At 40.5% G+C, this 11,195-nt stretch overlaps 1 protein-coding gene across 13 annotated transcripts in view; it reads left to right on the top strand.

The window, feature by feature from the left end:
• The first annotated feature begins 449 nt into the window (after window positions 1-449).
• Window positions 450-11,195, top strand: part of cadpsb (Ca2+-dependent activator protein for secretion b) — a 73,842-nt gene continuing 63,096 nt past the window's right edge. For all 13 annotated transcript variants that reach the window (XM_073468564.1, XM_073468561.1, XM_073468559.1 and 10 more), the window contains exon 1: window positions 450-782. In XM_073468564.1, coding sequence (XP_073324665.1) covers window positions 450-782 — 333 coding nt within the window. The remainder of the gene's footprint in view (window positions 783-11,195) is intronic.

Raw genomic sequence — 11,195 nt, 5'->3', positions numbered from 1 at the left:
CGCCCGCTTTCATAGAAAAAAAAAAAAAAAAAAAAACAGAAAACCACACACACAGAAGAAGAAGAAGCCGCTCTCCTTCCTCTCATCTGTACACTACACTCCCCCTGCCCCTCCCCTCCGCTTCTCTTCTCACCTCCCCCTCTCACATCCGCAGCGGTGACTGGCCAATAAAATACAGAAAATACGTAAGCATCGACGAGCGGTCGGCGCAGGCGGAGAAAGCTCAGCGTGAAGCAGCAGACTAAAAACCTCCTCCTCCAGCTCCACTCGTCCTGCTCACATCTCCCAGCGAGCGAGCTCCAAACCAGGGCCTATCCCCGTCCTGACATCGGGCATACTCTGCATGAAATCCAGGCGCGGATAAGACGCAGGCATCATTGGGGGGATTTCGCAAAAAGAAAAAAGAAAAAAAGAAAAAGTCTAGGTTAGGCTATCACCTCTAGAGCAAGATGTTAGACCCGTCGTCCAGCGAGGAGGAATCTGATGGGATAGTGGAGGAGGAGAGCAAAGAGGCGATGGCACCTCAGGCCGGATCCCGCATCTCTCCGAGCAGGACCAGCGAGAGCTCCGGAGGACTGGCGCCCAGCAGCAGCCGCAGCAGCGCCCGTCCGACCAGCCCGAGCCCGTCCGCCGCCAGCGAGGAGAAAGAGGACCTGGAGAAGCTGCAGAGGGACGAGGAGGAGCGCAAGAAGAAGCTGCAGCTGTATGTTTTTGTGATGCGATGCGTCGCGTACCCCTTCAATGCAAAACAGCCCACCGATATGGCAAGGCGACAGCAGAAGGTAAGGGCCCATCGGTTGCAAAGGCATCATTTATAACCACATGCTGACGAAATGCCTCCTTTCATATCGCAGATGTTGTCATTGATGACCTACATAAGGTAGAGTACAGAGAGGGGGGGGGGGGGGGGGGGGGGCGGTGGTGGTTTGGCCACTAGGCCTATCCGATAGCGCACGGAGAGGCTCCAGCACAGTCCCGGTGAGGCCACTGTTTGTTTGGTCCTTGACGCAAAATGCTGAAATCCTCGGAGCATGACAGCAGCACAGAGAAGCATAAAAGCGTTTGAAGCTCCGGGATAGTGAGAGGAGAGGACACATGGCACTGCAGAGCTGCAGGCTGAGTGCAGCTCCTCCGTACACACGCTCACAAGTGACATCAAGCCCATTAATTGAAAGGGCGTTCAAGAGATGGTGGATGGCGCCTATAACAAAAAAACAAAAAGCAAAAAAACCAAACAAAAGCAGGATGGTGTCATTCTCCTTTTTCGGCTATATGTCACCCCAAAATCATGCATTTCCATTACATATGCAGCTGCCTTCTTGGCGGATACCCAATTCCAACCCGTTTGCGCCATCACTTATTCCGTCAATTTGGCCTCCCAAGGTGACTTTTAGGCACAGACCTCTTGAGGAGGGTTGCTTAATAGCCTTTCTCCTCTGCAGATGAGCTTGGCTCCTCTCGACGGGTTAGAGTTAATTAATTGCAGGGCAATTTTTCTACATCCAAGCACTATATTTGATGGGTTTTTTTGTTACATGGGCTCCAGATTATGAGATTTACGTGAGGTACTGTAAGGGGACAAGGCCCTCATCCTGGTTTCACATTGCTGCTGTGGTGCTTCATTGATGTTGAAGCCAGTTTTGGGTCATGGTGTCCTTACTGTCAAAGTCACCGTGCACAGGCGCTACTGTACTGTACTAAAGGAAGGTTGAATTGATTGTTGGAGCCAGTCATTTGTGCATTTGTCTGCCACACCAGAAATAGACCATCTGCTCTTTGTACTCCAAGGCTGTAAAGGCAATTTCCTGCCATTGGTAAATTTAGGAACAAATGCAATTAGACTGTAGATGCATGTGTGAAAACACTGATCATCACATGCTTCAACGAGAGACCACAGCAGCTTCTCTTGGCTCTCCTCACAAGGCAGAGATTGCACCCAGTGTGTACCTGCTGGAGATTCATTCAGCTCAGTTAATCTCAGGCCGATCATGTGTCACTCATGCGAGGGAACGCTGTGAACAACATGGGAATTGCTCTTGCGAGTGTTGTTTTTGTTTAACCTGGAGACAATTCCACTGGACACAGTTTAAGCCATATGGTCTGAATTTTCTGCTGACTCATGGACAAGTGCATGTGGGTGGCATAAAACCACCGTGTTTGCATCTATTTGTTTGTTTGTGGTCCCGTTCAGCGTAGGTTACGGATAGTCTTTTGCATGCTTACTAATGCACTTTCATATCTGGTCGCTCAGGCAGCCACAAGCCTCCTCTGTGGGTGAGTGAATATCTGGACAAACAGTCCTGTGCTTTGCTGTCAGAACAGGAAATCAAAGTGTGTCTGTCTGCCTACAGTCTGCTGCTAGACTTTGATTTGCTCCATATTTGCATCCTTTGGCTTAAAAACAACACCCTGTGTGAAACTGAATAACAACAACATCGTCTTTTTTGAGCATGTTTAATTGGTTTGATGTGAATGGCACTGAAAGAGGATAATTAATCACACAGAAACATTCAACAACACGGAGCACTTAGATGCAAGTTGATTACTTTCTGGCAGCTATGTGCATTTTGTAGTGTCATGGCATTTCACAGCCATTTAATTATATTTCTGTCCCGTGTGGCTATGCAGAAATTATTTGTGACCAAGTACACAGAATATTCAACACAGGTCCAGTATTTTCTCTGTACTCTCCACCATGATCCTCCTTTGAACGTGGTCTCCTCAGACATCCATAAACAATCACAATCAAATATGTAGCCTATTACAATTTTGGCCATTATAGATTAGTCACAGAAATATGATGAAGCAATTTCTGTAATGAAAAAGACTTAAAGGCCTCAGCGAAACATGTGGAGCAGCTCCATGATAATCCGTTATTAGAAGCTCTGGCACACAAACAGCAGCGATGGGCTATCACAGAGAAACAGGCCAGCCTGCAGAGTGTGCGAGCTCCACTGCTGCTTCTTGAAAATGTATTGCTGTAACCTTGTGAAAGGGTAACACAATAGGGCAGTAACAGGCAGTTGCTTCATTTTTTGAAGGGCGAGGGAGATATTTTCTCATTCGGTCTGAAAGATGTCCTCACAAGCAGCCGTTTGGAGGCTGCTGCTGTTCATTTGTTGGTTGAGTGTAAGTGCATATTTAACTGGTGGCACGTGTGTTTGCATGCAAGGCTAATTATCTTGTCCTTTTCCCTAAATGTGTTGTCAGTTAATTATTGACAAATATAGATTGTATTGGGGTAATTTATGGAAGTATGTTCTGGATGTTGTGGATGGTCCTGGAGGGCGAAATCCTCCTTCATGTGATCGCCATAAGCTGCATAAACTGTGTGCACAGAGGAATTAACCATAAAGGACATTTTAGAGGGTAACTGCAGCTGAAATAACAGAGTTTTGTTATTGTTTTTATGTGTTATGTAATAATGAGTTTAGCAATTTAGAAAGACGGTTCATTTTCTTTTGATGGCGATGTTGAAATATCTCAACGCACAAGAGTTATTTGATGGATTGCCACAAAATGTTGTACAAGCATTCATGATCTCCAGAGGATGAAGTCTACTGACTTTGTTCAACCTCTGGCTTCATATAGTGCCACCGGCAGTTCAATGTTTTCACTTCACTTACAGTACAGTGGAATATCTCAGCATCCAGCAGATGAGTTGGCACAAATCTTAGCACAGACATTCATGGTTCCCGGATGAATCCTAATGACTTTGGGGATCCTCTGATTTTCCCTCTAGTGCTATTATGAGGTTCACATTTGTGGTATTTCTCTCAGCAACTGTTGGATGGCCTGCCGTGAAATTAAGGTGCAGACATTTATTTCTCCTTCAGGATGGATTGTAATCGCTTTTAAAATCTCTGACTTTTCATCTAACACCATCATCAGGTTGAAAGGTTTGTCCAGTGGTTTGGTTTATGAACAAATACCCGCAAAAATTCATTCATCTATGAAAAGCATCTGGGTTTCAATAACCACGTTGAATTTTTAGCAGTTTGACTCATGTTTGATGTTGTTTGACTGTGTGAGAACTCCCAATCATCATTCAAATCTGCAATAAATAAGTATGTTGAAGCTTTTTATTCTTTTTGTTCAAATGTCTGACCCTTAAGACTAAGAGTCTACAGCCACAGTTGACTTTGTGTGGCTGTATTAAGGCACAGTTGTGCTTTGAGCTAATGTTGACATTGGCATGCTTACATGCTAAACTAATATGGTGAAAATGGTGAACTTCACACCCGCTAACTATCAGCTTGTTAGCATTTTATAATCAGAGCATGTTAGACTAAAAGTTTACAGACACAGTGGACTTTATGTTGTACTTTTGCTTTGAGCTAATGTTGACATCGACATGCTAACGTGCTCTTAGTAAAAGTGCTAACAAGCTGATAGTCAGCAGGTGTAAAGTTAATCATCTTCACCATATTAGTATAGCGTGTTAGCATGCTCACGTCAACATCAGCTCAAAGCACGGCTGTGTGTCTGTACAGACACATGAAGTCCACTGTGGCTATATTTGGTTTATTTTGCTAATTTCAGTGTACGAGTTCCAAAAACAAGACACTGTACTATCAACATGATTTTGAAGCTGTTATTTTAAGATAAAAAATTTACACAATGTTGCTTTAATTATATCACGAGACAGTCTACTGTAGATACAGATGGCCTAAAAGCCCCAATACACTTATTTATTGCAGATTTGAATCAAGAATGGAAGCTCTCACACAGTCAAACATCATCAAACATGAGTCAAACTGCTGCAAATTAAACCTGCTTGATCAAACCCAAATGCTTTTTATAGATCACAATGAGTGTGTATTTCAGAACAGAATAATCTCCTGGGTTCAGTATTTTTTCAATTAGAAAGTACGATGCCCCGACGATAATCTGACCCAATCAACTCGTCTGCCAGCAGGCTAACTTAATGGAGAGCGTCTCGGCTCAGTGTCCTAATACGATACAGTGTGCCGTCCGCTGATACTCGGAGGGAGAGGAGCTGTGAATTGTGTAGCAGGCTTTGTGATGTGAATGTGAAGTAGACTGAAAATGCAAATCAGTGGTTCTTGAATGAAGATTGCTACTTTGATGTTTAGTGCTGAGCCTGGCAAAGGATCTTGGGTGTCCTATTGTGAACTGGTGTCACATGGACTGGGTTTAATTGTATGCTTTTACATTTTTAATTCATAATAATTGGCTTGTAATGAATGCAAAAGCTGCGGTTCTTAATGATGACTTACTGTATCTGGATAGTGTTTGTGGTAGGGTTGCAACAGTATGACATTTTTACTGTATGATAACAAATTCAGAAAACACCACTTTTGGTGGCAGAGTCCGCCAAATATGAACAGTAAAAAATGTAAAACAGTATGAAACTGTGTTGTCCTTTAAGGTCAGTTTGTTTATTGAGTTTGTTCAGGCATAAAAAAAAATCAGTCAATGAAGATTTTTCTCTTCTTCTTAAAATGTCTTTAGCAAAACTACATAGTGCTCCTTTAATGAAATGAAAACAGGAGTTTTTTTGTTTGAACAGATGCTTTATTGTGATTTCAATCTTTTTTATTTCCTGACAGACTTGATGTTGAAGTTGAAATAAATAATATTTTAATAACATTAATAAAGTCGAATCCAATACCTCAGATAATCAAATGTATAAGGTTCGATAACAGTCAATGACGTTGTACCTTAAAACTGCTCTATCGCTGCAACCCTAGTTTGTGGTGGCATAAGTATCAAAAATGCTTATTTGCCATTTGTGTTGGGAAAAGCAGGGAGAATGTCTTACCATGGTGGTTAGAGTGGCATGCAGTGAAAATATACATTTAAATATGAATAAAAATAATTGTGAAGCTATCGTCGCCTGTGGAGGAAGAGATAAGATGTGTTTAAAAGGCTGTTTGGCAGAGCTGAGCTGTGTGTTTGCATGGGGAATCACAGTGGGGCCCAGTAGTCAAACTTGGAGATAATAATTTAACCTTTCATGACCAGCAATTGAGCTGGTTAAAGGTAGGGGTGGAAGTAACTAATTACAACTACTCAAAATACAGTAATTAAGTCATTTTTTTGGGTATTTCTCAAGTTTGTAGTTTTATTTGTAGGTCTACTTAAGTATTCATTTCACCATGTAATCTACTAAATTACTTTTAAAATCAAAATTGATAATATTTAAAATTTAGATTTATCTATATAACACTAATCTAAACAAGGTTACAAAGTGCTTCACGTAAAATACGGGTTAAAATAAGCTTCACAGAAACATGAGAATAAAACACAATTTAAGAACATTTAGTACAATTTGAATTAATATCTAAACCTTTCTTCTGGCTATCCTATCACAAACGAACCAGTGAAAACCCTGACATATGGACCAAAAAACAACCAAACTCTGCAGCAGGCTCTGCAGGTTTGGAGAGGTGACCATGACCACTGAGCAGAACAGAGCCGGAGCTGGGAGAAATTTAGACTGAAGATTTGGAGAAACAAAAACCCCTTTGATTGAAGGCCTGCTATTAATAATGCATTAAACATCAATGGTTAAAAAGTAACTAATACTCGGAGTAGTGTTTTAGAAGAATACTTTTACTTTACTTTGACTTTTTGTAATTTTGATAGCAGTAGTTTTACTTCAGTAATGTAACTTTACTCACACTGGAGTATAGATTTTCAGCACTCTTTCCACCACTGGTTAAAGGATTATACAGTGATATGAGGAGAGAAACTAGAAGAAGGAGCTGAAGGGGAGAGGAAGAAGAAAATCATCGGAAGAGACATGAGTAAAATTAGCAACATTAAAACATTTATAGGAATACACTCTAACTGGTGTATGCAGTCAGGACTGTCATTAACAGTGGCCATTTCTATGCACTGCATGGCTTTAAATTTAGAAATCAGTGTTTAATGTCATTGCTTCTTATTTCTCTTGTCTTCCTTTGATGAAATCAGAGATTACATGTGAGCTACACACACGCAGACACACAGTTAGCTGAGGTGAAACAGCCTGAGCTCATTATGGTCATGAAACACACAGAAGAGCAGCGGCTGTAAATGGAGAGAGCGCAAGTACTATGACATTGAAATAATTTGCATTATTATGTAAGATCGTTAAATGGTGTTCGGCCTGGAAAAAAGACATCCTTCATCAATGAAAGGAGCTTTGCAGCCGGTGTGAAAGTCAAGCTTTGAGTTAACAATAAAACGTGTCAGTCAGCATTTGAAGGCTGCTGCTGTGGAATGATACACTCTCCCATTAAGTAGCAGACGTTTTAGCATGTTTTAGCAACACTTGTATTGAAGAATAAAGGTGTTCATCAATGGTTTGGATATGAAAGTGGATTCTTAAGGGATGACAGCTGAAAAGCAGCAGGTGAAACACCCCCACACCTACAATCTGTGCAGCCGCACGGAGCGAAATTAAACATCGCCCATGTCTGCGTATAACCGGGAGGGGAGGCTAAGATCTTACCCGGTGGAATGAAAACACTGTCTTTTCCCGAAGGTTTGACTACTTTGAAGGCAGCAATCATAGTCAGGATCAAATTGACTCATATTTGCCTTGTGCATTTAAATAAGCCATTCCTGTGACCTGGCATGTGTAAGCAGGGGAATCATGTACTGACAAAAATAGCTGCAGAAATGCAAATGTTATAGTGTCGAGTGTTCGCATGTGAATGCAAAATATTTTATGTTTCAAAGTGGTGAGGGATTATTCCTCACAAGAGGCAGAGATGTAACTGCTCTGGCTTGAAAGCAACACATCATTTAGTGATGTTTCTCTCCTTCAACTGCTCTCTCTCAGGATGCAGTGTGTACCTGTTAATTAAAGGAGAACCTATGTATCATCGAGGAGCCTATGCAGCCTGTCGACCAAAGCTGCATCTCATTTTGTATACAAATGTTCTACATCTACAGTTATCATTTGCTCAACCTTAATCCTGCTGGAACAATGCAGAAATTTGAGTTTTCCTGAGGGACACAATCCTTAGACACGAGGCAGAATTTTGTGGTTGAGGACAGTTACTGTGTCCTCGTGATGTATGCATGGATTGAGACGGATTAATCTGCAGAGCTCCTGTCAGTCTTTTTTTTTATTATCGTACAAGATTGAATCCCTACTCCCCATACTGCACATGAGCCAGAAAAATGTGGAAAATTAAAGCCTGTTTGTTGAAAATGGACATCAGACATTAGCAGCTGTAGTTGGCAACAGACCAGATTATGCGTTTACATCTTACGTAGAGTCTTTCTTAAAGCTGAGCTGAAATGAAAAATGCTTTTTTAACCATTTTAGATCAAATCAGCAGTCACACTGTGCACCTATTTAACAATATATGTCAAAAAACGTATATTTGTTTCAAAATTGAAAGTGAAAGTCAATGTCATTTGTGCTTACATCAGCTTGTACTCACCAATTTCAACCAATAATATCGTGTCATCCACCCGTCAATCAATCTTCAACTTTAAGCAGTGAGTGAGTGGCTCAGAGCTGAGATTTCGTGTAAGAAAGACAGCGGGACCAGTGTGTTTCACTTATTACTGTACAAAAACACAATTTTATCACTTCCTGATGACTTTATCACTAAATCATAAGCTTTATTTATGACCTATTCTGAAAACAGCAGGAACTTACATTTGTTTTCACTATTATTATGATCATAGAAAATAAAAAGATTCTGAAACTATGGATGCATTATTTTCATTTGCAATATTCTAGTGATTCTCAATCATTTTGATTTATAAAACGTCAACAAAAGGGGGAAAAATTGCTAACATTCACTTAAAACCACTAAAACCTTGCAGCAATGCCAGAAGAACTGATTAGATAAAATTAAATAATTGGAAGTAGAACAAAAAGACAGTCATGTTAAATGGCAACAACTAAATTAACATGATTGGTACAAAAAAAAGTTATTTAAAACAATTACAACTAGCAGCTGCGAGGTTTAAGGAAACTGTTGCCAATTACTTTTCTGTCAATCACCTAATTGATCAATTGACTAAATGTTTCAGAATCTAAAAGCTGCTGCTAATTACAGATGATGTCATTGGAATTGTATTCGCAATGACACTGCAACAATATAAATGTTAAGGTTTGAAACGTCAGATTAGTTGCTGAAATTGGTGGACCTCAAGAACAACCTCAAATTTGTAAACAGTGAGTGTTTTGTGCGTTCGTGCTCAAACGGTTCCAGCAATTAAAGATGCCTGTGCAGTCTTAACATGGTAATCATAATTACTCAACCATTTCAATGCCTCTTCGTGCGTCAATCCAAGCAGTTAAACTAAAGCAAATCAAAATTAAATCAGCCCATGTCATCACGTTTCTGTCTACTCAAACTGTTATAATCACATACTTTTTTTCCTACACTGTAATTGTTGTAATTCTTTTCTCATAATTACAAGATAGTTTTCTCGTAATTATGAGATTCTAGGTCATAATTATGAGGTATGGAAGTTGTAATCACTGTTCGAGAAAACTTTTCTTTGAAGAACACAATGTACATCATCACACTTATAGAAACTCATGAAATGACGGCAGGCCGCTGTCGGTGGTCGATTAGGACACGAGAATATGTTCGTGCAGTTACACTGAACCCTGTGAAACATTGCTGCAAAGGGACAATCATTAGGGCATGACTGGACTAAGACGCATGATCGGATGTGATAATAATACATTGCTGCAGGACTATCATTGCAACTGATCAATCATGTTCTTGTTATTTCATATTGTGACTCAGGGAGAAAGATCGGAAAAATGCACCTGGGAGAAGATAGCCCTTCAAACCATGTTTTCCTAAACCTAACCAACTGTGAGAGAAAAATAAGTTGATTTAATTAAAATAATAAGTGAAGAGTAGAATAATATGTTCTGAACATGGGTAAAAGTCCTTTCAGACACGATAGCGTCCTCAAAAGGTGGACGCTGGACGGTCCTGGAACATCATTAATTATGATGTTCCAGGAACAACACCAATATATGAGATAGACCGGAATAAGACAAAGAGGAGAGAGGCGGAGACAGAGATTAGCAGTGGTGATTTTCCACATTAAAGAAAGAAGACAGAGGTAAGAGCCGAAGCAGGATCATTACTGCAGTCCTCTGTCTCCCTCTTTGTCTGATGACTCCCACCGATGCATAAACAACACAAACGGCAGCCATGATACTGTTTGACAGGTAGACACTCTAAGTTTCCTCTGTGTTATTATGGGTGTCACATGTTCCTGTGTCACCTCCTGAAAGAGTCAGTGCACCACTCCCTTTCTGTCAAACACAATCTGGTTCAGAGGCTTCTGTTTGTGTTTAAAATCATTGCTTTGATCGCTCTCATCGATGTCAAAGAACAGGAGAAACATTATCAGCTATACACCAATGCAGTAAGACAACATAAATAATCACACTAGATCCATGCTGATAGGTCTGCTGTTTACTTATCGGGGAGCATGCATGTGTGAAAAAAGAGCATAAAGGCTTTTTGCCTTTGCTTAAAGTGATGTCACTTGAGTCAGGATATGACAGAAAGATACAAATCTGAAAAGGAAAAAAATTGAGTGTGGCGTTAGAAAGAAGTGAGCATACTGGACTCATAGTGCGTTCATGTAGTGTCGGAATAATTGGAAAAACGTATTTCCGACTGCCCCTCAGTTCGGAGCAACAACTTGGAAAGTCAGAGAAAATTTTGGTACACCACATCAACACGGAAGTCGGAAGAAAAACTTCCGAAATTGGGAAGTGGGACCATCCGAGAAGCACTTGAATGCAGCGTCATCCCTGCTAGCTGCTAGTAGCTTCAGGCTATTAGCCGCTACTAGTATCCCTCATCCAAATCTGTGATCAGTCAGCTATATTTATTATATACAGCTTTTTTTCACCCTGTCTGTCATGAATCTGACAATGTTATAGGAGTGCAATGCTAAATTGGCGCCGCGCTAGAATCTTTTCCTTTTAGTCTACAATCTTCCAAATAGACATTTAAGTAAAGATCCTGTTTCAAAAGTCATATTAATGTTATCTGTGTGATCATTTTCATTACATCTTAAAGCATTTCATACTGATTAATGCACATAATGCAAACCATACTGAGCATCTGACAAGATGAACAGATTGGCACAGAGAAAGAAATGTCTAAGCTAATCACCTTTAAAGGCAGAGAGAGAGAGAGAGAGAGAGAGATTTACTAGGCGGAGAAAAGAGGGGAATA

The sequence above is a fragment of the Pagrus major genome, chromosome 6 (assembly GCF_040436345.1).
Source record: "Pagrus major chromosome 6, Pma_NU_1.0".
NCBI lineage: Eukaryota > Metazoa > Chordata > Actinopteri > Spariformes > Sparidae > Pagrus > Pagrus major.
Note: the sequence above shows the minus strand (reverse complement) of the source record. Positions and strands in the feature narration are given on the sequence as shown.